Genomic DNA, 27,962 nt, shown 5'->3' with positions numbered 1-27,962 from the left:
CACTCCAGAGCTTCTGTGAGGAATGGAGGCTGACTGGCTCAGCCTGAAAACCCAGGCAAGTCAAGTTTGTTTTTCCTTTAGCCCCCAACACAGACGCACAGTCATTCTCCCTCTCCCTTTCCCCTCCAAAGCACGTCAAAGCTGAACGGGCTGGCTCTGGCGAGTGCTGCTCTGCCCTCACCTGGTCACCTCTTCCTGCTGGCCCCAAGGCCCTGCTTCCCCCTGCCCTGTTCCTGGCTCCCAGCCCCCAGCCATCCCTGGCAGCCAGGCCCAGCCAAGGCCAGGCTGTTTTGGAAAAGTGCTGGGAGGTGGCAGAATGTGCGGTCTGCAAGTTCCCACCAAACTGGCGCCCCAATCCCTGGACAAACAGCAGCCGTGTTTGCCTGTCCACAACAGCCTGTGTTCTCCTTCCAGGCCAGGAGATCCCGGGGGCTGTGAGCTGTGTGGGGGGCGGGCAGGCGGGCAGGCAGACGTCACCGACTCTTGGGCCCACAGGAGAGAAGCACGGACAGACTGGGTGATGACAGGCCTGCCACCCTCCCAGCTGGGTCGTCCCACCCCGTGGCAGGGCGGTCAGACTGAGGGCAGCCCAAGGACCATGCTTCCTTCACCTCTGCTGCCACACAGGACATTCCACCAGGAGAGATGGAATTCACATTCTGAATAACTACTACCTCCTGCTGGCACATTTCCTCCGTAGAAGCTGGGGGTGTTCACTGCTGCCTCTTACCAACCCTGGAGGCCTCTGTCTGAGGGAACTGCTCAGAGTGGGCATGTGCTGGGTGGGGTAGGTGGTCTGGTTCTGGCAGAGGGACTAACTACCCTTTGATTCTGTGAGGCTGTGGGAAAGTCCCTGTCACTCTGAGACTCTGCTTTATGTTATGGAAAACAGGGGACCTGATGCTTGCTGTCCTCCCCACCCTGGGGAGGGCTGAGGTTAGGGTTAAGACTCCGGGGAGCAGGCCTGGGCATGGTGGGGAGGAGGCAGATGAGGCAGAAAGATGGCACGGGGCAAAAGACGGGGATGGCCAGGGCATGCTGCTTGTCCTGCCCTGGTGGCGTTGTTTGGAAGATGTTGGTGTTTCTCTTCTGGGTGGCCAGGCTCTGTGACCCATGTAGGGAGAGGCACAAGGCATGTCTGCACCCTGGAATTCTGAGCCAAGATTGGGTCTGACTGACTGAATAGAAAAGAAATGCTGCAGCCACAAAAAGGCCTTTCTCAGACCTGCTCAGGGGAGGCTTTCCCTCCCTGGGCTGTGGGGAGAGGACCAGGCATGGCAGAGGCTCCGAGCAGCCTGGGCACTGTGAGGCCTTTCTCTGCTTGATTCCTGTATAGCTCTGGGGACCACGACTCTGTCTCTCATTGCCTTCCCTCCCTACCCACAGCCCCTCGGTCCTGGGAGCAGCCCTTGGCATTCTCTCAGCACTGGAGGTCAGGCCCTTTGCTGGCCTTACCTCCGACCTCTGCGACAGTCAGGGTACAGAGCAGCTTTTCACAATTGATAACTGGCAAAGAGCACACTGTTTGTCATCAAATGGGCTTGGGGAGCTCTGCAACCCGTGTCCACTCTACCCCATATTGCCCTTCAGTGTGTTCATCCTCAGGCACAAAGTCCTGAGAAGTCCTGCAGTGAAGGAATTTGCCTTCCTCGGATTAACCCCTTCCCCAAACTTATTTGATTAGAGAATTGATTTGCTCCTGCAACACCCATGAAACAGCCTTTGAGAAGTGCCGCATGGGGCATGAAGCTGGGAGTCAAAAGAATTGAATTCTTGCTTCTCAATTCGCCATGTAGCCGTGGACATCAGTGTACACAAGACGGGCTCTAAGGACAGGTCCTGAGCACTGAGACACCTCGCCCAACCAGTCACGGCCATACTGGGCCAAGAGAGCTGGCTCCCAGCTGCCCCATCCTCCAGGTGTAGTCCAGTTACACCCTTTCCTCCCTTGTTCCTCGAAAGACACTGCCACGGACTTCTCTGTGTTTATGCACAAGGAATGGCAGGCTGGCCTCATAGGACAAGTGTTTCCGGGAAGAACTTCCTGCCTAGCAGGTGGGACTGAGCATTGCTGAAGGGAACATGGGTGTGTATGGTGTGTGTGGGGGCGGGGGGGGACCCTTTCAGTGAGGCTGAGAAGGCAGAGACCAGAGAGCCAAACAAGCGTGAGTCCCCACGGTTTATTATGGAAGCCTATAAAAGAGCCACAATGAGTACTTTCAAAATCACAAAATGCACAACATTCATTTTTTAATATGCAACATGGAATATTATATACAGATTAAGACCACATGACAGCAAAAACGCTCACACGGCAAAGTTTCACATCACAACAAAACACACAAGTGCTTTTTCAATATTAAAACAACTGTGATAAAAACATATTAATATTTTGAACCATGTTTACAATAGAGAAAAATTCATATTTTACTAAATAACAAATATTTAACAGCAAAAACTTTATACTAAATATCTATTTTGAATTATAACAAAAATAGTACTTATAATAGTTTATAAAGACAGACACAAAATTATAACATTTATGAAAAAAAAAGTTTTGTGTATAAAATATTATAGCCATCTGGGCAGGGTCAGGATGGTGCCCAGAATACAAACGCCAGCGCCCAACATCGAAAGTGCTTCAATCTGCAAGCCCGTGGCAGGAAGAGTTTTGTGGGGTTTTGTCTTTTTAATGTCAAGTTACAATAGTTAGGAATGGTTAAGTGAGAAAACATCACCCATCTAATGCTATAAAACCTACACACACACACACACACACACACACGCACACGCACACGCACACACACACACACACACACACACACGGATGGACAGAGGAGAGACAGATGAATTTTGACATTGGAACCCTCCTGTCAGCCAGTCAAGAGCTTTCTTCAGTTCTCCACTTGTTGCCTTTGAGACCCAGCGGGACAAATGATCCTTCTTTCCTGCCTCACAGGTATCCCCCTCAGCCTTGTCTCTGCCTCTCCCAGGCTGTCACTCCAACAGAAGGCCACTGAAGCTTTCCAGAGCCTTCCAGTCCTCTGCCCCTCTCCAGGGTCAGGCCCGGTGGGCTTCCTGTCTGAAGCTGCACTTACTGCATTCCTAGATACTCAGTCAAGACCCGCTGGTTTGGGGCAAGCTGGATCACCTTGAAGGCACATGAACCTTCCAGACATTGGGATTTTTTGTGGGTGACCAATTCTGGTGCACCATGCAGCTATTTTACAAGCTTTGATGAGTCTTTACTCAGTTTTGCCTGTTTTTCAGAATGTGGAGAAATGGAGAGATGTTACTACGTTTTTCAAAATGTCTCTTTTTGCCAATAATGTTAGGAATACAGTTTTTTTAACAGTGAAAAAGTAGGAACCAAATGAAACACTTGAGAACAGGGGTTTATAGGACAGTCGGGGGGCTAGAGTTGGGGGTGTTTGAGCCCTTTCCTGTAAAGTCTCGCACCAGGTCGGTGTGAGTGGGGGCGAGAGTTGGGTGGGGGCGCCATCTGATCCACCCATTCAACACCATCAGAGGAGGCCACTGAGCAGTAACAGTGGTCACTGCTTGGAGAGGCAATTAGGGGGATTAACATCCTACATCTTCTTCTGTGTTTCTGATTTTCTTATAAAGAGGATTCACTGCTCTTATAACATCAAAAGCCAACACAGAAACACTAGAAAGTGAAGAAAAATCCGAAAACAGACACAATCACTGAAGACTCACCAAAGGTCCCAAACCAGCCCTGGGAGGCATTCTAAATTGCCAACACTCAAAATGCCAGTGGCAGAAACTACTCCTCTTTCCCCTGACCAGCCAGTTTTCAAGCAAATCTCTTCTGACAAATCACACATACCCTGCAGCCTCCCCCGCAGCTGCCTCGAGACCAGGGCAGAGGCCTGAATCAGCTTGGAGGAAGCGCTGCCTTCCAGACTCACCTCCCCTTGCTTTCATCTCGTCCCCACACCCCTTAGCTGGGCTAAGCAGACAGTGGCATAGAGGTGGGAAGGGACTTCAAGGACATCTTTCCAAGGACAAAGGGTGAGGGTTAAGGAAGGGACAATAGAGGCCCTTGCTCCCCATCAGAAGAAAGAACCCGTATCCTTCCCCATACTCACTAGCTGAGTGGGGGGCAGCGGGAGAACAGTGACTAGGCAGGAGATGGTGGCAGCCTCCAATCCTCACGTTTTTGCCAGAGCAGGGAAGGAGGCGTTGGGTCATCTCCCCATCTCCACCAGGGCAGAGGCAGAGGCGCTGGATTTTACCCCAGGAGTGCAGCTCTGAAGTTGAACCCACAGAAAATCTAGAGCCCGGGGGAGCTACTCAACCCTCAGCCAGGGAGGGCTGGGTCACTCACAGAAGTCCTTCCCCAGGATGGCTGGGATGGAGGCTAGGGGACAGAGGAGATGCTACTCCAGTCCCCAGTAACACCAAGATTCGGTTTTATCAGTGAATAAATATAAGCCAAGGACCGTGGGTGTGTGGAACAGGGGAGCAGGGTGGGCTCAAGGCTGCCTGGTGGGAAGGTGTGGATGTCAGTGCTGTGTGCATGCCCAGGGCCACCAGGGAGGTGCTGGCAGGACAGAGCCTGGGGCTCCTTTGCCCCAAGGTCAGAGGAGAGAAAAAGTAGCAGCAATAGGTAATTTCAAATGTCCAAACTGGCAAAGGGGTGGGATCCCTCCAGGCTGGCGGTAGCCCCTGCCCCCGCCAAGAGTGACTATGTTCTATACCATGACGCTGTTCCTTGGCGCACACCCAGGGGGGCACGTGCCCCAGTCTGAGTAGAAGCAAGAGGGAGAGCGGGGTGCTGAAGAGGACACCTCTTTTCCTCCCCCACCCCATGTCAACCACTTGACCTCAAACTAAAAGGGTCCAAATGAGATGGGAGGGGAGGGATCAGTTGGGAACATCACAGGCAAACACTGCAGTGTGAGCTGACTGACGTGTAACACTGTAGTGGGCATGCAGAGCCCCCAGCCATGCCCTGTCCCAGGAACTCAGCTGGTGGGAACTGGAGAGAGACTGGGAAAAGCAGGGGCCAGGAGGAGAGCCCCATCCCCCAGAAGAATGAGGCCCTTTTGGCTTTGGGTAGGGTTTGCCCGGGTTAGGGGACAGAGGAGGGCAAGGTATGAGGGCTGCTCCCCCTTCCCCGGGTTCCAGCTCCCTCCCACACACAGGTTTCTACCCTTCCATCTCCTCCCACCCCCTGGCCTGGCTGGGCTGAGGTGGGGGCATGGGCCAGGTCTTGTTAGACTGTGGCACTCAGCATGGCCTCCGTCTCTGGCAGGATCTTGTTCTGGTTGGAGTCCAGGCCAAAGAACTTGACACTGAGGCCATCCACGGGGTGCAGAACAGGGACCAAGGTGATGCGGGGGAAGGTCCGGGAAGCCAGCTCAAAGCGGCTCGTGCTGGCCAGCTCCACCGCCAGCACCTTCAGGAACAGCTTGGCCAGGTGCTTGCCCAGGCAGGTCCGGACCCCACCACCGAAAGGGAGGTAATGGAAGCGGCCGTCCTTGTCTTCACTCCGAGCCTGGCCGAAGCGGTCGGGGTCAAATACGTTCACGTCTTTGAACACGGGTGCCGTGTCATGGGTATCCCGGATGCTGTACATGACACTCCATCCTTTGGGGATCTGGAAACCCTGGAGGCAAGATGGGGTGGGATGGTGTGATGAGAGTCAAGGCAGGTCTGAGAGGGCCCAGGACTTCTGGCCTGCCAGTCTCCCACCCAGGTTTTCCTAGACACACCCCCATTGTGCCCCCCCACCTGGCCAGCACCCCTCAGCATACTAGTCCAGTCTCTTATCTACAGAGTGTCCACATGCAACTTCACATATGACACCCAGGCTGGCTTCATTGACCAGCCTTTGGGGTGGGGTCTCTTCCATCAGACTGAGGTACTCTGAGGGGAAGTCTGGTCTTTCCCATCGGCCAGCCCCCACCCCAACCCCAAGGCAGTGCTCCCACGGGCCCCTGAGGCCCAGTCCCGAGGGCCCAGCCTCACGTCAAGCTCGAAGGTCTGCAGCACGGTGCGGTAGCCACCAGAAATGGGCGTGAAAAGGCGCATGACCTCCTTGATGACGCAGTCCAGGTAATGCAGCCCGCTGAGCGTGTCAAGGCGCAGTGTGCCCTCGCAGGGGCAGCCGCCACTGTGCAGGATGCCCTGGGCCCGCAGCTCCTCCCGCAGCTTCTCCAACACAGCTGGGTGCTTCAGCAGCTGCATGATGAGCGACGTGCTGGCACTGGCCGTGGTGGCATAGGCCGCGAAGATCAACTCCAGGGTCCCGTCCTGCAACGCAGAGAACAGGCACCATTAGCCATCTGGATTCAGCTGTGCAGGCCCAGCCTAGGGGCAGCCCCACTCTGCCAGCGGCCCCTGTGCCCCAGAGTCATCTAGCTGGATCCTGCCCACTTCCTCTGAGCCTTATGTTGCTGGGCATCTGGGCCATGACGGACACAAGTCAGAGGGCCAGTCCCCTGACTCGGCTGGAGATACAAATGCTGTAACTCAGGGCACAGGTGCTAGCCTGGAAGTCCCATGGGGTAGGGCCACTTCGAACTCACTGCTGGAATCTGGGGCAGTGAACCCCAGCAGCCTAATCAGTGTGGTGAGCTCACAGAAAAAAGGGAAAACTCCCAAGGAGCTAGGCACTGTGTGGGTGAGAGGGCGCGGGGTGCAAGGTCAAACGCCAAGCTTCCAACTTGCAGCCCCAATTCCTTCCTCTAGTCCTAGGAGGACAACGGGGTGTGGGAGGCAGTCAGGGGCCACCCTCAGAGGCCCTGGGACAAGACTACAGTGAGAAGGCTCAGGGGAGGTGGCCCACAGAGGACTTAAAAGACTCCTCCAGGGTTCCCTGGGGAGCAAGGAACCTGGGCCGTGTGTGCCCCATGGAAAGGCTCCAGCAAGTGATCTCATTCCTAACCCTACATTTCGCAGATGTGGACACCGGGCCCAGAGAGGGGAATGAAGGACCTGGGTTCCTTACTTGCCATGGCACCACCTACAAGAAAAACTTCTTGTGAAATAGTGAAGTCATTCAGACTCACCAGGAAGAAAGCTCAAGCTAAAGAGGGGGAAGCAAAGACAGGACAGATAGAGAAGTCTGCGGGAAGTCTCCGCAGGCACCTAGCAAGCTGTGGGTGGCCACGTCTAAACAAGGATGAACTAATGGGTCCCTTCTCAGGCGGAACATCCACCCTACAAAAGTGGGGGAAGGAAGCCCTTCTCGGAGCCCAGTGTAGACAGTCTTGGTGCTGGCAGCCTAACTGGGCTTCACCAGTGCCAGGCAGGGTGGGAGTGTGTCCAATGCCACCAACTCGAAAAGGCTGATGAGAAGGGAAGAGACCCAAGTTAGGTCCAAACCTCCCCAGCTCTTCCCCAATGGCTGGGCTGCCCTCAAGCAGGTGGCTTCCCCTTCTGGACCTGAGTTTCCCTAGGTGACCTCCCAGGGCTACTGAGACCATGAATATGCAAAGAAATAGCGAAGACTGGAGGGAGGGGGAGAGGGGTCAACAAACACCACTGACACCACTGACATTGAGTCCCTTCAGAGGTTTCTAAGGGCCAATTTCTCACATCTTTTCCATCTTTTCCAAAATGGCAGGTAGAACGGTGAGCAGAATAGAGAGAGTGGGGCTCAGTGTCACAGAGACCCTCTCACCACGAGGACTGGGTGCACAGCAAGTTGTGGGGAGCGCAGGGGCAGCCCCACCCATTGTGCACACTGCAGGCAGGGATATGGTCCCTCTTCTGGTTTAGCCCCCAGACTCATGCAGTGACGGCCACCACAGCTGCTCAGAAACAGTCCCTGTGGAACGGGACTAGAAAAGGTAGAAGTGGCCAGTGCCGTCCCACCCTGGGGCGCTCGCTCGTGCTGCCTGGTGGGGAGGGCCCCCACCTTCAGCTCCTGCATGGTCATCTCCTTCCCGTGCTCCTTGCTGCTCTCAATGAGGATGTCCAATGCATCTGCGTAGTCCTTGCCCTGCGTGCACTGCAGCTTCTCCCGGATGGCCTTTTCCAAGCCCTTCTGCAGGGTCTGCCGTGCCTGAATGCCCTGAGGGGAGAAGGGGGCCATCCTGTCACCCAAGGGGAAGTGCAGGGCCACCGTGGGCCTCCTCCCAAAGTGGGGCGGGGTAGGGGACGCCTATGAGAACTTCCCTCTCCTTCACAGAGACCACCCCGCCCTCCCACTGACACTCCCCTGTCTCTGTGACCAGTTACTATGTTAGCACCTAGTCCCTCAAGGTGGGCTCATGGATGCCCATCTCCTCTCCTCCCTGGCCCTGGGTGTGCTCACCCGCCGGTAGCCACTGAAGGGCAAGTCGACAGGCAGGGAGAAGACGTTCTCCACAAATTGCTGATAGACCTCGAAGAGATGGCCAAGGTCCTCTTCAGGAATGCTGAAGCCCAGGAGCACGCGGATGGCCATGCGGAAGGTGAGCTTCTGTGCCTCCTGGTACACATTGATGGCCTCGGGGCGGCTGCTCCAGGCACGCAGCGTGTCCTGGATCACCAGCTGGATCTTGGGCAGGTAGCTCTCCAGGGCCTCGTGGCTGAAGATCTTGGAGAAGACCTAGAGGGCAGAGAGGCGGGCAAGCTAGTCAGATAGGCTCCCGCTGCCCATGAAGCTCCTGGAAGCTGGCGGAAGCACAGGTCCCACGGCTTTGATTGGGGAAAACAAGGTCCTCACCCAACCAAGCTCCCCCCTCAGCCTCCCACACCGTCCCCTTACTGGGACCCGTTCTGAACCCCTCGTACTGCCTGTGTCTTGGTGGGGGGTGGCAGGGGAAGGGCAGGATTAAAACATAGTTCTATGTATTTTTATTCAAAGTCAAGATGTTCCTCATCACTCACAGGATGACCTGAGCCATCGTCTCCTGTTTTGACCCTCAGAAAAGCCCGTACTCCAAACAATGGCAAAGCCCTGGGGACTGGGCAATCCACTTGCTAATAGGTCTATGGGTGACATGGCTGTACTAGCCATGGGGGCAACACAGAGGGGGGCTGGGCAGGACTGGAGGGAAAGCTGCCTTCCATTGCAGGGTCCCATTCTTAAATTCCCAGGCCACAGGACAGAAATACCCAGGAGGACTGTAACACAGGTGAGCAGAGGTGGAAAGCAATAGGCTCTTCTATTCCACTGACAGGAGAGCAAGGGAGTCTGGGGCTAGACTGCCAGAAGGGCTTCCCGAGAGCCAAATGTGCTCGCTCTCTCTGGAAACACCTACTGGGTAGAGATCCTAGGGAGTTTGCTAACAGCTGTGCCGTCAAAATGTCTTCAGTGTGGGCAAGCCTGCAGGCAGGAAGATGGGGGCAAGGCTGTCTACCCCAAAAGATCACAAAGGCAAACAGAAGCCCTTTTAATTCCTAGCGTCTTCCTGGTCCATTTCAAGTAGCCAATGAGTGTCTGTTGTTACCTCCCCTGCTCTCAGTCCTTCTGATTCCTCAGCAACCCTCTCCTTCCCCCTCCTCACCGAGATGCCCCTGCACGCGTCTGTCATTCTGCTGTCTGTCATGCTGTTATAGTGTATGGGAGAGGGGAGAATGTTAGTTTATTTACAGATGGCCTGTGGGTCTCACTTGTAACCAACCTCCATTCCCCCACCCCGTCACGTTCCCTCTGAGTCCAGAGTCCAAAGCAGAAGGCAGTGCCCCCCCCCACACCAGCACCAAGGGGAAGGTCATGGGAGGGGGAGGGGCAGTGCAGGGGAAGGAGACAAATGTTCCTCCAGCCCCCTTACCCTGCTCCAAGCAAACCACACACACGCGCCCACCCTCCCCTTCTGCCCCCCAAACACAACCACCGCACAAACTGTAAATGTGAGAATTTCCCCTGCAGTCAGCTCGAGGAGGAAAAGGTAACATTTTCCTGGCCTCAGCCCTGCATGGCTAATGGGAGGGCTGGTTTGCAGAAATAACAGTGCTGGCCCTTCAGTGGCCCAGCCAGGCATTCACAATAGCACTTTCATTCCGAAATTCCCCTTGGGCAGAGGGAGGGGGGAGGGAAGGAGGCCGCCAGTGAGGGGCAGAGAAGCCAGCACTGTTTGAGGCTGCTCCTGCTACTAAGGGACAGCTGAAAGGTAGAAGGAGGATGGGAGATGGCCAAGGGCAGCCCAGGCCTGTATGGGTCACTCACACCTTGCTCAGTGCAGGGTCCTGGGAATTTGCAGGGGGGACTTCAGCTTCCACCCCCCTTCACAGGGTTATGGATAAAGGCAGTGCTGTCTGCCTCAGACCCCTGCCCTGGTGTCCTTAGGATTCCAGGTTCAGCTCTTGGTCAAAGAGTCTTATGGGGTGAGAGTGGAGGCCTTGTCCCCAGAGCCCAACACCAGCTAACTAAGGGCCCTTACAGAACAGCAAAGAGCCCACAGGGTGAGCAGAAAGTGGCATGTGGGAGCCGAGCAGGCTTATCAAGGAAGCAGAAAGGTAACTGTGGCTACCAGGCCTCAGTGGGAAGGCTTGAGGTGGGGGCAAGCAGGGACAGGGAGGCCATACCTGGTCCACAGCCAGCCAGCCCAGGGCAGACTGAGAAGTACTGTCATGGAGGGGACAGGGGCAGGGTCTGGCCAGGACCCCCAACACAAGGAAGATCTGGGTTCAAAGGTTGGGTTGAGGGGGCCATACGGCAGAGGCCACACTGACCCAAACCAGCCAAGACCAAAGCCAGCGAGGCTCTAAGATGCAGTGGGGTGGTGGCTAAAGGAAGGCTGGGTGCTCAGAAACCTGAGTTCTAACGCCGATCATCCACCAGCTTACTGTGTGATCAGGGCCAAGTTCTTCCCTAGCCTCAGCTTCCTCATCTGTAAAATAATGAGATGGAGCCTGGGTGACCTCTTTTTCCTTCAAATGTACAGCGCATATAAATGCCAGTATCCACGTGTCCCTAAGTAGAGGCTATCCCCTCAAAGCAGCCCGGAACCTGGCACTGCATGATTCACCTGGTAAGTGCCTGCCAGGCCCCCACTCATACACCCTCCATGGGAGACAGTGGCCTAGGAGGGGCCATCCCAGGGTTACCAAAAGGCCCCCAGTACCTCCCCAAGTGACCAGATGGAACCCACTGACAAACTCTGCCCTGCCCCAAAGGTTACATTCCCTGCGCCCTCTAGTGATGGCCACCTGAATAGGTCCTTCTCAAGCTTTGGGGCCAAGGAGGACAGGGGGGGACCAGAGGGGACCTGGGACTGAGCAGAGGGACTCCAAGGGCAGGCAGTCCTGACCTCACCTCTAGGTGGGAAGGGGTCCTGAGCAAGGTCAGGAGCTGGAATGAGGCCAGGAAGCCCACCTACACTCTGTACCTGCAGGCTCCCCAGGCTGGGGCTTCTGAAAAGACAATTGCGGCCAGGAGCAAGGCTCTTATCTTGACCTATCAAGAAGTCTAAGTGGATGTTCTGGGGTCCCTTCTTACCTGGCTGTCCCATGATTCTCCTCAGAGCCTCCCTGAGGTGGAGAAACTACCCAAATGAGTGGCCAAGCAAAGGCAGATTGCAGGCACACTGGGACCAAAGGGCTTCACTCCGAGGTCACCAAGTCTGCACCCTTGCCTCTAGCCCAGCTATTCCACAGGCACCGGGCCTCCCAGGCGCCGGGAAAACTCCAGGGCCTCATCCCTGGGTCTGTGCCCAGGGTTCACAACGTGGGCACTTCCCAAAGTCAGGGCAGCCCAGAAACCACCGCCCACCACAAAGGCCAAGAGGAGGCGGAGGTGCTGGCCAGGGCAGAAAGGCTGACGAGCGGGTGGGGTCAGGACTCGGGCAGATGGGAAGTTGCCCGGTAGAGCCACTCAGTGTGAAGAGGGGAAGGGTTCCCAGCCCCCGGAGCTGCCTGCCCTGACCACAGTAGTAACAGGAGCCAGGGCTGCTTTGTCTCCCTCTGGGGCTTCCCTCGGAATTCCCAAAAGTGAGCCAAGAATGTTGGACAAAGGTCATCGGAAACCAGCCCTGGCCCAGGCAAAAACCCTGCATAGGGAGCAGCAGGTACGGACTTTCCACCAGGGTTAGTTCTGGGGAGAGCGAGGGCAGAGGGTCAGGGAGACGTGGGAACTCCCAGGCATAGACCCGGGCAGGGTGTGCTCCTGCCTTGCAGCATGTACTTGGAAGCCTTCCCCCCACCCATGTTGGTTTCCCCAATGACACCACTGGCTTGGTTCTCCCTCTCCCCTGAATGGGAGTCGATTCCACAATGAGGTGGGGTGGCGGGACCACCAAGGAGCTTGTCAAGGCTCCAATTCCTTATAATTGTTTCTACAAATCCTTCTACCTCCTCTCTCCTGACTCCCTGGAAGGGGAGTCACTTATTGAACCCCAACGGCCCTGGCCCTGCATGCTGACCTGCCCAGCCAGATAATCTCCCCCTTCTCTGTTGGCGGCTATGGATGGTCAGACCAATGGACAGGCAGCCTTGGGAGTGGGAAGAGCCCAAGAGGGAACCCACTCCCTGGGCCAGTGACTCAGACGGGGTGGAATGGAAGCGGCTGCCCGAGAGGGTGGGAGTCTGGGTAGGTCACCCCGCCAAGCCACCAGAGCCGTGGCCTGCCGAGTGGAAAGAATAACAGAGGGCAGGCAGGCAGCTGCCGCGGCAGCTGTCCGCACAGCACAGGGGTGACGCCAAGGTGTGTACTTTATACTCAAGAGGGAGGACAAGAGAGGACGTCATCTTCCCAGATGCCTGGCATTTCCATTGGGCCTCGACTTCACCCTGGCTGCCTCCTGAGCCAGTCCCTACCCTGCTCCTCTGGCTTGGAAGGGCTGGCCCAGACACCCCCCTCTAGCCCCATCCACCCCACAAGCCTGTGCCTGCCCCTCTGGGCTCCCAGCATCTGTAGAAACAGAGTATCTGTCCCCCATTTGCCTCCAGCTCTAATCGACTCCCCTAATCGTTCCACACACAACGAAGGCATTCGGTAAGGGTGGGAGGGAAGCATTTGGAAGATACTTGCTGAGCCACAGAATGTGAAAAGGTTTGCCCACTCATTCTTCTTCCAGCCATAGTAAAACCCCCTCGAAAAGCTGAAGTCCAAGGGGAAAGGGGCCTCCCAAGGTCACAGTCTGGGGCACGACTGGCCACATCACCAACATCCCTGAACCCCTTGGCTCTCCCATCACTCCTAGTCCCATCAATCTGCCCTCTACCATCCTGGGGGCTCTGAATTTATCTAAGAGCCCCAACAGGGAACCTTCTATCTGGCCCAAGTTTATTCTAAGGGCAAGGCCAGCTGTTTTGGCTACTGGTTTGCTCTCAGCATTTCTCAGCCCCGGCCCTTCTGCCTGCGAACCTAGAATGGACACAATGGTGGCATAGGAGCGTCAGGGCCACAGCACACCCCGGTCAGGCCCCCTCACCCACTCCTAACCAAGACCACAACTGTCTCCCAAGGCTAGAAGCTTGAGCAAACATATCAGCATCATAGTCTTGGAGCCCTCCCTGCCCTGGGAGGACACAGAAAGGAGGGAAAAGAGAGGGGGTGACCCCCACTCCCACCGGACCTACCCTCCCACTGCCTGGTACAAGGGCATGCCGAGGGAGGCACCCTCTCCCAGATGCCCTGGTGGCTGTCTGTGGGCTCCCTCCCCCACTGACCTTCAGAGAGATCTGCTCCTGCCACCCGCCCCCTCAACAGCTCCTGTGCCCACCAGCTGGTGCTGCAGTAACAGCGGAAGGACTTCAGCCCGCAGAAAAAAGGCCTGTGATAGGGGGTCCTTCCAGTAGTAGGGCTGCCTGGCCCATGCCACCGGCCTTCCCATTCAATGCAGGTGGGAACTTCTGCCCTGAGCTTGGTGGACAGGATTCTGAGGTCAGAGGCAGTGCGCTGGTCCAAAGGCCACCTAGAGCTAGACCAGGCTGGCTTCCCCCAGGCCCCTGCAACCATTGGTCCTCCTAGCTCTGCCTGCCTAGAGGCACCTCCTGGCCTCACCATCCCAACACTAACCCCAGGATGCAGCAACCCTGAGCCTGAGCTCCACCCCTAACCAGGAGAGGGCCCAAAGGCCAGGTCAGCGAGGAGCAGTGGGTGGGCATCCTAATCCCTGCCTCCAAACGCTGGGGAGTCTTGCCCCACCTCAGCCTCTGGCAGAGAAAGCTTTGTAGGAAGGGGTCTGGTTAGCAGGGGCAAGAAGACCACTCCTGGGTCTCCACAATCCAGGGCTCCAAGGCCAAGGTTTGTCCCCTCGGATGCTCTCCAAGTTCTGGGAAGGCCACTGTCTCAGGTGCCCTAAAGTTGCTGGCTCCTTGGTGCAGAGGCCCACCCTGTCTCTAAAGGAAGAGGAAATGCCTGATCATGGTGTTCAGGGCTGGGCACTGGAGGCTTTCAGAACTGTCCCTGACTCCTTATCTGAGTCAATGTCTGACAACCCCCCAATCATCCCTACCAGACTCCATGCTCCCTTCCAGAACAATACTCCAGCCTCTCTGCACAGAAAAACAAAAGGGAAGGGGGCCCTCTCCCATCAATTAGAGATACCCCAGGCCCGAGGGTGAGGGAGGGGTAACAAAGGAGGAGGGACAGAGTTTGGTGGTGGCTATAGGGACACAGGCCTGGCTTCCGAAGAGGACTGTTAAACTGGGCAAAACTTTCTGGACTTTCTCCCTGGCAAACCCACCCCTCTTGAAACTAGACGACCAGGATTACCCAGAGCCAACACCTGGAGTGCAGCGATGGCTGTGAGGAGCCCCTTCTCAGCACATCTGGTCAGACCTCCCAGAACAGGGGTGGGCTACCAGCCCCAATGGAAACAGTGACGCTCCTCCTTCCCTGCCAGCCGGGCTCCTGCGCACCTGGGCCCCACTTCCTGCGAGTGCATCCTAACCAGGCCTAGCTCTGGCCCAGCAGACTGCTCTCCAGCCAGCACCCTGACTGCAGCATGGGCTGGATAAGGTAGTGTGAGTGGCATCCAGCAGCCCCCACCCTGGCCAGAGTGGGTTCACTGGGCATTGGGTCCAGCAGGCTGGCCATTCTCTCTAGGACCAACACGTGCCTCTGAGTATTCTCCTCTCGTGCCCCTGGCTAGACTCCACTGCTTGAGGGAAAGGACCAAGTTTCCTGCTTTTATGTTTATACCTAACCCAAAGCCTTCTATTTAGTTCAGTAAACTTAAGTTCATAGAACACCAATTAGAGATTTGAGGGAAGGACCTTTCTGTGTACCCACTTACCGTAAGAATACGTCACACAGCAAGTACCACAAACTAGTACACACAAAGGGAGGGCCCCTGTATTACTTCCCAAGCCTGTGTCAGAATGAACTGCATTCTGGCTGCTCCCCATACCCAAGGAGCTAGAGGGCCAGTGTGCCCCATCTATGCCTCACTGGGGTCCTTAGTTTCTGCCCCCACTCCTGCCCTACCCCTTCCTTCCCTGTGTATTTCTCTGATATTGGTCATCTATGCCATCTCCTTCCTCCTCCCCTCTTCCCTTCTCTCCAAATGGACAACGTAGGCTTTGGGGCTTTCCAGGTAGGCCCTCCCCATATGGAGGCCCATAGTCTAGTCAGGCAGGGGGTGGGTGGAACCACTAGGCAATAGCCTTGCCCAGAAGCCCTCTGCACCCCAGGGTCTCACACTCAGGTCCTGACCAAGCCTTCTCCTTCCCCCCAGCACTCCATCCCCGTTTCTGGCAGCCCCTGGTGGGCAGGACTAAGTAGGACTGCTTGGCGGCCAGTCCAGTAACACCTCCTCCCATCAACATGGTGTTGTCGGCCCCACCTGCCTTTGCTTTGCCTTTCTCAACCTGAGTCTCAGTGTCCCCTTCTGTGAGAAGGGACAATAACTGCTTTCTTGTCAAAGCCTCTATAATGATAAAATGAAAAGAAAATCACGTTCTTTGGAGCTAGGTTTGTGAGTCTCAGGCTCTTTCCTCAACCTTTGGAATGAGCTTCTGGTAGAGTTTCAAAGACTAAGAAAAAAAAAGTGTCCAACACATTTTAAAAGTCCCCATTCCTGAGCCTACAGCTCCCTCCCAGCGACTCCCCAGAACCGCTCCCCCCTCCCCCCATTTGACCCTGGGCAGTGTTAGCTGCTTCCTGCTTTAGTGAGGCAGATGGAGGAGACGACTGTAGAAGCCCCTTTCCAGTCCCTGAAATACAAGTTTTATGGGGGGAGGGGCGTTGCTGGTACCGCACACCAGTCCCCTCCATGTGATTTTTCCTCCTTTTGTCTGCTACGGAGAACTACTCTTCACCGGCAGTTCCGAAGCCATCAAACACTGTTAAGATGAATTCCTACGTTCCCGAGACCACCTCACATGCAGACTTCCGGCGGAGGGGGTTACCCCCAGTTGCCCCCTCCCCTCTCCTGGGTTCTTCCACTCCTCCCAGAGATTAGAAACTGCCTCTCCCTTTCCTTTAGGTTTCAAACCTGGGTGAGTCCTCTGACCCAACGGAAAAAAATGGAAGGAGGAGAGGTCGTGCAGTCTCCCCCACCCCCTTCTGGCCGCTTTAAGCCCGCAGGCCGGCGCCCCGCCTGCTGGCGGCTCAGCTTTCGGGTTACTGCAGTTCAAACAGCACGTGCCGCCCGCGCTCTCAGCCGCGGCAGCCGAGGCGGCTGCAGCAGCCGCGGCTGCAGCAGCTCAGCACTGGGAGGGGGTGGGGAGGCTCGCTCCTTGAGCGCTGGCTTGCCTCCTCCGCTCCTCTTCAAGGCGCTCGGGAAATCCACAGGATAAACACCCACTTTCTCTTCCTCTTATGCGAGGGGGTAGGTGCGCTTTGATTCCCCCGCCGCGCCTCGGCTGCTCTCATACCTCTCCACCCTCCCCCCACAGTCTAGTCTGATACACATAGTGGTCCAAATTTCACCTGGCCCATCCCAGACTCCCAGACGCGGCCCTGCAACCACTGCCCACAAGGTGGCCGTAGCCCCACCTCCCACCCCCTCCCCTTAAAGCAACCTGTGGCAGGAAAGTTAGGTTTGATTTTAGAATGATACGTTGGAATTCCAAGAGGAAACATGGAGCTCGAGCAAACGACTTGCCCTCTTGGTTTTCCAGTTTTGGGGAGCACGGTGAGAACAGATGATATGACTCCTCAATCCCCCGCACGTTCAAGCTCTGTCCAAACCACTCCCCAAACAGCCACCCATTGGGCCTGGTATCGTGCCAGGCGCAGTGGGCCAGCTCGAAGGGCTCACCTGGAGGAGGCCCGTGCAAGCCCTTGATCTGGGATCGCAGCTGTCTACGCAGGGAACCTACAGCATGGTTTGCAAATGGGAGTTCAGATTCGGGTGGAGACGTTCCCAGTGCTTCCAGACCTCCATAACCCAAGGTGGGTGCACGGAAAAAGAGGGTCAAAGCACGTCTGGCGGGGCTTGGCCCAGAGCCCTTACCTTGCGCTTGTTGCGGTGGATGTCGCCGATGGAGTTAGCCACCGTGTTGGGGCCCAGGAGCATGCGTGTGCTGCGCGGCCACTCGGTGCTGACCAGGTGGTGCTCGCCCATGAGGATCTTGCGCACGTTCTCCGCTCCGGTCACGCGGATCAGCGGCCGCCCCAGCAAGTGCGTCTTGAACACGTTGCCGTACTTCTCCCTCCGCGAGGACTGGAAGCCGGAGCCCTGCGGGAGCCACACAAGAGACCTTTCTCAGAGTGCACATCACCAGATGGGAGGTCCCGGAGGCCCAGCCTCAAGGCCCAGTGGGGGAGGGTCAGAGACACCACCCGGGGCACCAGTCCCCTGCAGCCCCCGCCCCCACAAACATGCACATACGTTTTATTTTTCATAGCATGCCCAAGAACTGGGAAGTAGGGCCTAGAGGATAGTAAATAATACAAGGAGGCGGGAGGCCCAGGAGCACCCCGCGGGAAGCTAGTTTTTAGTATCGACTTGCGGGAAGGAAAAGGTATCCAGGACTGCGGGATCCGAAGCTAGAGCCTCTGCCCCCCAGGCCCCCCCAAACACATATACACACACACTCCCACTCCTACCCCCACCTCCGCCTCGCACTCCGGAGCCTCTCGAAATAAATATTTCCAGGCTCTCGGCCATGGGCTGGCGAGACCCCGCGGGGTGGCCGCAGGCCAAAGATTATTTATAGCGGTGAGCGGTCGGTGCCCGGAGTCAGTCACTACAGATGGAGGTGGGGGTTTCCTACGTTCTCGGGTGTGGGCCGCGAAGGGACGGGTGGCTCTCTGAGGGCTCTGCAGGGTCGGGTCACGAGCCGAGAGCCGCGATTTTCCTAATGCATTTTGCCCTGGAAATAACTGAAAAAGACTTTCGTCGCCGCCCTGGAGTTTGGAACAGGAGCGCGGAGGATGGCGCTTCCCACAGGGCGGGGCAGGGATGGGCGGCATGGCCGTCACAGGTAACTGGATCCCCGGCGGTGGCAGCACGGGCGCTAGCCGAGAAAGGCTAGGCCCCGGCTCTGGCCCGGCGCTCCGAGGAGCTGGCTGGGCTGGTCCCGCGTGTACCGGAAACCGAGGGGACCTCCGACAGGTGGGGGCAGGGGCATCCCGCTCACCTTTGACGTAGGCGCTTGCCACCCGACCCCATATTAACCCTCTCCTTCCGGGACAGCACCAGGTGAGAAGGGGAGGGGCGCCACCTGTCCGGTTGTCCTGCCTGCCAGCCAACAAAAGTACGGATTCGGGCTCCAGACCCCAGGGGTTTTGCACCCCCGAAGGGACTGCTCGGCTTCTCTGTTCCGGGGTTGCTTCCCCTTTCTCACTTTCCTTTCTTCCACGGAAAAGTATTCTCCAGCTAGATGTGTACACACCCTAGCACTGCCGAAAAGTGACTCTGCAGAACCCCGAGTACTAATCACTTTTCCACATGCGCCTCCGGTCAGGAGCGCTACAGGGCGCGAGCCGGGAGCGCCCGCGCCTCCAGGAGGGGGGCTGGGCTGCGGGGAAACTGCCGCCCCATTCCCAGGTTGGCGGGTCCGAGAGAACAACCCCCACCCTGCAGCCGAGCTAGACGGCGTCTACCCCTTTAAGAGAAATCTAGCAGAGGGTGGAGGTGCGACAAAGAGGGGGTGAGGAGCGGGGTTCCCTCCCTCCGTCTGCTATACCCGTCTCCCTCGCTCCGTCTAACTCTCCGTCTCTCCTCTCCCTCTTTTCCTCTGTTTTTCTTTTCTTTCGACACAAAAGTTGAGCTGTGAATTTTCCGAGGTCGCCGCCGCCTCTCTCCCGCCCCCCCCCCCCGCCTCTGATCTGCCTAACTATAATTAAAGTGCGTTTTTTGTGGCATTAATAAAGAGTTATTTGTCCGCCGTTTCCACGGTCTTCACAAAGAGGACTTTCATAGGGGCGGCCGCTTGGGCCGTGAGTCCAATTTATACAAAAATGTTGTATTTTTAGCCCTGGGCTCTGTTTAGATGGCGCACGGTGGAAACGGAGAGCCCTTGGAGGTCCCCCCGTAAAATCTGATAAATGACTCCGAAAAAATAAAGCTGGGATTCAGAAGGCTCCCATTAACCCCTTCTGCGCTCCTCTACACGCATCCCCCCATTTCCCTCCCACCGCGGAGTCTAGGGCCCCAGGGGTAGATTGATGGGGAGGCGTAGGCCTGCTTCCTCCTCCCCATCTTCTGCTCTGGTTGGACGCTGAGCCCCAGGGGCCCTTGTGGGATTTGGAGAAAAGGTCAGGGGGACATTAGGGGGAGCAGAGAAAGGTCAGGAAAAGGGGGGGCGGTGACAGACCGCGGATTCCGCAGATTGGCTCTAACGAGGCAGAAGCCGATGCCCATGTGAGTTATTTTATTTCCTAAAATCTCGGCCAAAAGCCTAGACCACCGCTGCAGTTAACCCTTTAAGTGTGGTGGCACAGGATAGGCTCTGGGGAATTCTTCATTGGGGGGCTAGTACTACTGGATAAAGGGAACCCCACCCTGTTGCACGGACAACCCCAAAAAGAGATGGGCTGATTCCCGGACTTGGGATGACCACAGTGCAGAGGAACCTTGCGTCCCCCTCCCCGCCCTCACTCTGCTGTCACTTGACGCGGGGCGGGGTCCCTGTGTGTGCGAGCGGATTGCACGCGTCTGTTAATTTCAAGCCAAGCTTTCGCACTTCTACACCCACAGGTCTCTGCGTTCACTTCCCGCCTCACCTCTCTTGTGCCGGCGTTGTCCGTTTCAGTATGTCCATCCTTCCAATTCTCATCAGCTTCCACCTGACAAACACTCGTGCACACGCACACACAACACACCTCCCGCGGTTAACCCAGAGGCGACTCCCCCCCAAGAAAAATACCTGGTGTGTATCAAATTGCAAAAGCGATTGTCTAACACTTGACGAGTTTAATTCTGGGTTAATGTCCCCATTACATACCTGGGTCCTGTTGCGGACGTGCCCACCCCGATTATCACCAGCTGTATGGGGTTGTGCAGTGTCCAACAAACACACACATACTCTATGGATCTCACACACACCTCTCCCAAGTTTCTCTCCCTTGCTACACTGTCCCCACCCAATAAGTAAATAGACCCTTTTCCCCGAAAGCAGACAACCCTCAGGTCTCAGGCTTCTCATTTTCCTTGGGTTACCTCCTTCCTACACACCACAAAACACACACAATTTCTCTGACCGTGGCACAGGGCAGTTGTACCTGGCGCAGCCGGCGATGCGGCAGGAACACAGCCCCGGTCTCAAATAGGCAGTTTTGGCTGCCACTGGTCCCCTCCTCCTCTCCCCTACTCAGTTTTCGGGTCTCAGTGACACCAACAAAGCTCAGGAAGCCAACGGCTACCGGGGCCTGGAGGGCGAAGGGGAGGCTAAAGCTGACGCCCCACACACCCCTGCTGAGTCGTCTGTGATTGCAGAAAGTCTGTCTTGGGATCCCTCTCAGGACCGGGGGTCTCTCTTATCAGCCCGCTGAACCTGCGCACCCGGCGCCAGTGGGCTCAGAACTACGCCGCAGGCGGGCAGGGGAAGCCCGGGAGGCGCAGGCAAAGAGGAGGGAAGGGGCGGGGCGGGGACCAGTGCCTTCAGGTTCCCGGCGCCCCCTGGCCGGCCCGCGGCTCCACCGGCCCTGCGCTCGCCGCTAGCGGACCCTGGAGAGCAGCGGAGCGAGTGCGCCCTTACCTGTAGCAGCCAGTGGCCGGTCTCTCCGATGAGCGGGAAGCCCATGGAGCCCTTGGGGATGGGCAGCTTGCAGCTCTTGTCGCGGGTGGCAGCCCAGCGTAGCTGCCACAGCTGCTGCGACACAGCCAGCAGCAGCGTCACCGACACCAGGCACGCGGCGAGGGTGGCCAGAGCCGACACCAGCTCCAAGCCCTCAAAGAGCATGTTGGAGGCCGCTGGGGGGATTGGCTGTGCGGGCAGCGGCGGGGGAGGGGAGGGCCGGACGAGAAGGTACGGGAGCGGCGGGGGAGGGGAGGCTGTGGCCGGGGGTCCTGGCACCTCCAGCCGAAACAGAGAAGGAGGAAGGGGCCAAGGGAAGGGGAGTGGAGGCTGCGAGGGGAGCGGAGAAAGGGAGAAAAAAAAATTGCCTAGAAGAAGAGAGAGGAGACACGAGGCAACTCGGAGTGTAACTTTGTTTGTTTGTTTGTTTGTTTGTTCCCTTATAGCGGACTTAGGGGCTGCTCGAGGGGCGGTGAGATGAAGCCGTGAGTCAAGCTGGTGGATTAGCTCTCCCCGCAACCATCACACTCGGAAAACTTTGGAAAACTTTGTCCAGCGGGAGCCTCTCTCGTAAGCCCCTTCCCCTGCTCGAAAAAAAAAAAGAAGGGAGACAGAGAGGTAGCACAGAGAAAGTGCGATCGATTGGTCAATAGGTCCCCCCTCAAATTCCTAGCTAGAAAAAAAAAAGGAAAAAATTCTGAATCCAAAAATTCCAACGAACCCAGTAACTTTGGGGGCGAGGGGAAAGGCTCCCCAGCGGAGGCGAGTGGAGAGGCCCAAGCCCAGCGTCCCTGGGCTGCCCCGGGTGGCGCGCCCGAGCCCCAGAGCCGCCGCTGCACCCCCTAGGCAGGCGCGGCAGGCGAGGCGGCGCGGTGGCTGGAGCGCGGGTGCGGAGCCGGCGGACCGAGGCCGGGACGGGAAGCAGCCGGCGACAGAGCCCAGGGCGGGCGCTGGGGCGGCGGCGGCGGGCGGGAGGGGTGAGGCGGGGTGGGGTTGGGGGAGGAGGTGAAAACCAGAGCTGGGCTATTGTATCAATTAAGAAAAGGCAGTCCGTCCCGGGACGCAGGCTTTCAGCTCAGGAGTTGCTGCTGGGGGAAGAAAAGGGGGAAAAAGAAAAGGAAGGCAAAAGGAATGAAAGGAGGAAAAGCAGGAGGCAAGATTTCAGGGCTGGTGGTTTTAAAAGCTTCTCTCAATGTGAATTTGAGTCCAAAGCCAGGCGATGCGTGTGTTTATATAGAGGCGGGAGGCTGCGCCGTGGGCGCTCCGCCAGCCCCCCCTCCCGCGCGCTCACAAAGCCGGAGGCGTGGTGAGAGGCCGGCGGCCTGAGCGTGTGAGCGCCCGCCGCCGCCCGCCCCGCCCCGGCCGCCCGCCGCCCGCGCCCGCCGCCCGGGACCCACTTGTAGCCGCCGCAGGATCAAACTCAGTTCACCTCTTGCCTCCTCTTCCTTCTCTCCGGCGTCTCACTGAGCCGGGCACCTACAGACGGACGAGATGACACACACACACACATACACACACACACACACACACACACGGTGCGCACTCGCACGATGCCCGCTTGGCTGCTAGGCTACTTCCCTTCCTCTTTTCCTCGCTCCCAGTTCCCCGGCCCCCTCCTCCCTCCACGGGCAGTCCCGCGTGGGCTGTCGCCCCAGCGGCTGAAGGCTTGGCGGGACCGTGGCTTGACTAAGGGGCACCAAAACCCCTGAACCTGTGCTCAGGGTCCCCAACTTCTATCCCGCGGAACCCTACTGGCTCCTATCTCCAGGGACCCCTCCTTCCTCATATTTACCACTCCCAGTCTCTCCATCCAGGGTCCGTATACCCACAAACCTCCGATGCCAAGGTCTCCCCCCACCCCCATATGTCTCTTACCCTACAAGACCCCGATGTTGCCCTCTCCCCGTCCGCTTCCCAGGCCGCCAACGCTGCAGTCCCTCCTCTCAGACACCTCGAGACCCCCTAACTTTGTAGCCCACCTCTGCCCCCCCGCAGCGCTGGAGGAACCCCGATGCAGGTCTGGTTGCATGTCCCACGACAGGGACAAATGCAGCGGCCCCAGCCTCTGGAGGCGGGAGGAATCGGGTACAAACGTTCATTGATACAAATGAGTAAATAAACATGCCGGGTGAGCTCGGCCACCTTCTCCCAGTCAGCCGCAGAGGGCCCGGCGCGCGTGCCTGTGCAAGATGTGCGTGTGGCCCGGGGCCGCACCTGTGTGTGCGCGCGTGTGTCCCTGGGTTGGCCCGACGTCTGGGGAGCTGTGTGGTGTGTCTGAGGATTTCCGTGTTCTCTGCTGTGTGTCTGTTCATCCGTCTGTCATCTGGCCTCTCATCTGGAGTGTCTGTGCTACATGGAGCTGTGCGTGCCAAACTCGCTGTAGTCTGGCTTAGTCCCCGGCTTGCCCTCTCCGGTGTGTCCTGTTTCCCCAGCCCCCAAGTCTCTGTCGTTCACTCTCGCAATCCAAGAGCGGACGATTTGCTAGTCCACGTTCAGTTTAGGATGGTATGTGTGTAAACGAAACTAGACCTTCCTCTGAACACTCCCCTGTCTCCAGTATGAATTCTATTTTAGAGTTCACTAGAAGAGAACGTGTGTGAGTCTCTAAGGTGCGAGCATATGTGCTGTCCCTCCCTGTGTGAGCGCTTCCGAGGCTGATGTGGTGAGCGGAGATTCGAAAGCTGGTCTCTGGCTTCTAGCACTGGGTCATCTCGACTCTCACTCTCTGCCCTGGAACCCCACCTGGTGGACAGTTGTAGTACTACAGATTCCAGGGGAAGCCATGCCTGCTACCCCTTCCCTCAATCTCCTTTCCTGGTGGGGATCCCCCCTAGAGAACTTGCTTGTAAGGGCTTCGACTTCCACCCCAGGAGGCTTGGGGCTCAGACACTCATAAAGGCCCTGTCAGGCCACTGTGGACCCAGAAACACAGAGCTGGGGCACACTCTCACAATGGGAAGTTTCACTGGGGGGACAGTCAATCAACTCTGGACTGGGCACCCAAGAGTGGTGAGGCCAACACCACTCATCTCCCCATCTATGGATGAAGCTGGGCAAGGATGGGGCTTGGAGAGATTGTTGAGGCCCTACTGTTTAGGAGAGCCCCAAGAATCCAGCCTCTCCCCCTGTCCCCCATTGCCCCTGCCCTAGACACTGGCCCTGGCCCTGAGGTGGTAAAACGGACAAGATGACCCTGGGGAACCCCCCCATGGAGACATCCATCTCTGAAAGGATGGACACACAGCCTTATAGAGATGCAAATAAGTGCACAGGCAAATACTGAGCACACACACACATACACAGGGAGGCACATACACTTAGAGAATCATTGTCAACAAGTTCAAGTAACACCTGCCTCCCAGCCACAACTTCCAGAGTCCACAAGAGGTATGTGCTATGTGGGATCACAGTCCCAGAAGTCTCCGTAAACCCACTGTCTCCCCTTCCCCCACCCCTACGTCTGGGGGATGGCTTTTGTACACTTTCATACTCTCCTCCTGTTCAGGTGTAGAGTGGGGTTTGGGAGGGGGCATGAAGAAGTCATTCTGAGTCCTTATTGCCCAGCCACCAAGTGGGCTCCTGGGGAATGTCCATGGACAGCATGGCCCCACAGCAACAGCTGCTGGATTTCCTAATTGGAACCATCTCTCTGCTCAAGTCCCAAAGAGTACTTAGGAAAAAAAGAGAGGGAAAGCCATGGTATTCTAACTCTTTCAGACTTGCCAGAGATGCTGGGAAGAGGAGAAGCAGGCATGTTAGGAGGGGGCTAGTACAGAGAAGGGTCAGCAACCATCTTTGCCAGTCAGTCTATCAGAGGACATTCTTTCATCCTACGCATAAGATGGACTTCTGACCCTGGCCCCAGATTGGGCCTTTATCTAGTTCTCAGTCTCACTCGTAACCATGACTCCTAAGCCTACTCCCAGACTGACCCTTAATCCTGGTCACATATTGACCCTAACCCTAACTCCTGACAGACCCCTAGTCCCATGAAGCATCCTTTGGTCAAAAGAGTGAGGCTTGCCCCTTGTAGACTGGTGCAAAGGTGGCTCTGGGAGTAGGAGTGGGCTGCAGTTCAGAATATTTTTCTCACTCTGGCCTGAGAATCATCTGCCCGTTTCCCCATGAGCATCCCTCTTCCCCCCAGGCTGGCTGTAACTAATATCCCAGGAGCTCCTGGATACCCTCTGCCTACAACCCTCTTCCAGAGGGGCCCAGGGCACACCCCAGGGCTTCAACTCTTTCCTACAGCACTCTGAAGCCTTGGCTCACAGCTTGCCTTCCATGTCCCTATAGCCCTTCAGTTACCAGAAATCAGACAGAACAGACTGGGGATTAGTCGTGGGCATGCTGGTTCAAAGGGAGCTCTGCATGGATGAACTTTGCAAAGCTTGGTGGAAGTGGCTGGGAGAATATGGAGGACAGGCCTCAGGCACTCTAGGAATATGCAGACAATGAGTAAGGCACAAGCTCTGCAAACTCTTCCTGGGCTCAGAAAACACCCATCCACATGGCCAAATCTGCTTAAAGTCCTGCTCCTCACTCAGGCACAAAGCTCTCCAGGAGTATCCTGGACTTTCTATGCCCAAAGGCATGAAGACATTGCACATTCCAAATTCCTTGCATGTGTGCAGTCCTATGGAGCCAACAAATCTCTTCTACAGCGACTATTTTATTTCATCTCCACAACAGCCCCAACTACACAATAGTGTGAGGTTAACACTATTTTTAGATTCCAGATTTGCATACTACTTTTTGTACTGATGAGAAAACTGAGACCCAGAGTCCCCGCTCTCCCCACGGTATTGTCCTAGTCCAGCTCCCCCAAAGCAAGCCCGTGTGAGACATGAGACCCTGTCTGACATGGCAGCTGCCCCTTTGTTCAATGTCCATGCTTTTGACTGTTCAAGTTGACAACAGAGGGAATTGTTAATTTTACACTCAATTTTGCATAGTTTGGGCCCTGAATTTTAAAAATTGATGCTGATTTACTTTCTTTTCCCTAAAATTACCTCTGCTTCCTCCAGCCAGAGCCCAATGCAAAAGGGAAAAAGGCCCAGGATAACAGTGGGATGGCCCCTTGATTCTACTGGCCAATGACCAGAGAGCAGAGACCAGGAGGCAGTGGGCAAGAAGCAGGGCTGGTATTCGGGGTTTTACAGAGTTTGTGCAGGGTCTTCCCAACCTCCTGTCTGGATCTATGGACCTGGTAGTCCAGGCTGAAAGACAAAATTCAGAATTCCACCTCAGGGCATCTTCTCTGCCCTTAGCCCTGTCTTGCCTTGCTGGCACCAAGGACACCCTGGAAATCAGCTTTCAGCTCCTCATCCTCCCCAGGACCTCAGGATGGCCTCATTTCATTCTAAGGACTCTCAGTACAGTGACAGGACCTCTTGCCTAAGAAATTCCAAGTCCAATGGGGAAGTGACAGTCTGTTTCCTTCTGAGGAGGTATGGAGGAGGGGGCCCAGCCTGGGACACCAGCTCCTGTTCAGACATGTCCCCCTACCTCTGCTGCAGAACTGCCATTCCAGCAGCCTAGCAGCAGCCCCTAAGCCCTGGATCCCAGCCTGTGGCCCCAGATAGCCATCCCGAGGCCTGTTTGCCTACCTTCTCGCACTTTTGCCCTCCCTCCAGAGCGAGCACCATTCTGGCCGGCAGGACCGCTCTGGCACCCAATCGTCAAGGACAGCTTAGAGGACACTCCCTGACTGTGTCCAGGCAATTGTGAGAGAGGAAGAAACCCCTGCTGTCCAGTCTAGTTGGGGGTGGGGATTTAACCCAGCTTGGTTTGGAAATCGCCACAGTGCCACAGAGGCTGCCTTTCTAGAGCCCCCAGGGGCTAAACTCTCCTTCAGCTCTCCCCCTCCTTGCAGCTTCAAGGGCTCTGAGACTGTTGGTTAGAACATTTACTGATCCCTTCAAAACCACGGCCTGCCAGAATCCCACCCGGCCCACCAACCTCTTTGGAGCCACCATCCTGCTCTTTGTGATGCTGCCGAAGCAAAGCTGAATTCCAGATTCTAGTTATTTATTTCATAAAGGTTTCCTTCTTCTTTGTCTCTGAATGTGACTTGCTCCCACCCCACTCCCAGATATCCTCTTGTTACTGGCTCTTTAGATTTTTTTTTTTTAACTTTTGTTTTACAGATGACAATCCTTGTCCAAGTGTCTCTACCTGGCAGCACCAGATGCAGGCACAGCCTGACTTGTCACTTCCAGTCACTAGGATGGCTAGGATAGAGCCCCTCACCCACCTTTCTGCAGCCCTGGGAAGGGGATGGCCCTCGGAAGAGAACTTCGCTGCTTTCTCCTTTGCCTGAACATGGAACAAGCCTTACCCCATACCTCATATCAGAAATATCAGTTTAAGAGACTTACCCAAGAAAGAATTTCTTGAAAGTAATGGAAATAGCCCCATCCTCCTCGTCCAAGCCCCCACATCTAGTCCTTTTCCTCCCACCCCACACCCAACCCAGACGAAATCAACCCAAAAAGGGACTTGCCAATGGAGCGAACAGGGTAGGTACGAGGAACGCAGCTGACAGCTGTGTCCAAATCGGCACTGCCTGGAAAAGAGTAGTCTGCTCGGTGGCGATGGGATACCAGCAGTGCCCCAAGCTGACTGTGGCTGGCAGGGACACTGCCGCAGCGATGGCGTTCCCTCAGACCCGGGGAGCCAACAGCCCTTTATAGCCTGAAACCTGCCCTGGCACCGCCCACTGGGCGGTTGTAACAGGCCTGCAACTAGGGGAGTCGCTAGGAGCTGGGAGGGCATCCGCCCGGGGACCCCAGGGACAGGCCCCCACACACCAGAATCTGGGATTCAACCTCCTCCCATCCAGGCAACTCAATGTCCTGGTATGTGTATGAGACTGTGTGTGTGTGTGTGTGTGTGTGTGTGCGTGTGTGTGTGTGTGTGTGTGT

General features: G+C 56.5%; 1 protein-coding gene across 2 annotated transcripts; it reads right to left on the bottom strand.

Moving 5' to 3' along the window:
• Positions 1-2,160: 2,160 nt before the first annotated feature.
• CYP26B1 (cytochrome P450 family 26 subfamily B member 1) lies at positions 2,161-22,478 on the bottom strand. 2 transcript variants are annotated; one of them, XM_081068256.1, is made up of 7 exons: positions 22,466-22,478; positions 20,998-21,620; positions 17,307-17,531; positions 8,291-8,566; positions 7,892-8,047; positions 5,998-6,282; positions 2,161-5,635 (listed from the first exon to the last, which is right to left on the bottom strand). In XM_081068256.1, the coding sequence occupies exons 2-7, from the start codon at positions 21,199-21,201 to the stop codon at positions 5,243-5,245; spliced, it is 1,539 nt and encodes a 512-aa protein (XP_080924382.1). In that variant the 5' UTR covers positions 21,202-21,620; positions 22,466-22,478; the 3' UTR covers positions 2,161-5,242. The 2 variants fall into 2 exon arrangements, with proteins under 2 accessions (XP_080924382.1, XP_080924381.1); XM_081068255.1 differs by lacking the exon at positions 22,466-22,478 and having other exon boundaries at positions 20,998-22,217.
• Between the last annotated feature and the right edge of the window lie 5,484 nt (positions 22,479-27,962).

This window comes from Rhinolophus hipposideros (genome assembly GCF_964194185.1).
Source record: "Rhinolophus hipposideros genome assembly, chromosome: 12".
In the NCBI taxonomy this organism is placed as follows: domain Eukaryota; kingdom Metazoa; phylum Chordata; class Mammalia; order Chiroptera; family Rhinolophidae; genus Rhinolophus; species Rhinolophus hipposideros.
The sequence above is the reverse complement of the archived record's forward strand: the minus strand, read 5'-3'. Positions and strand labels throughout refer to the sequence as shown.

Excerpts from the sequence above, each read along its gene's own strand:
- CYP26B1 (XM_081068256.1), bottom strand. The coding sequence starts at position 21,201 with ATGCTCTTTGAGGGCTTGGAGCTGGTGTCGGCTCTGGCCACCCTCGCC. Across the intron at positions 8,567-17,306 it reads TCCACCGCAACAAGCGCAAG|GTCTTCTCCAAGATCTTCAG; the intron begins GTAAGGGCTCTG and ends TCTGCCCTCTAG. Across the intron at positions 5,636-5,997 it reads TGCAGACCTTCGAGCTTGAC|GGTTTCCAGATCCCCAAAGG; the intron begins GTGAGGCTGGGC and ends TCTTGCCTCCAG.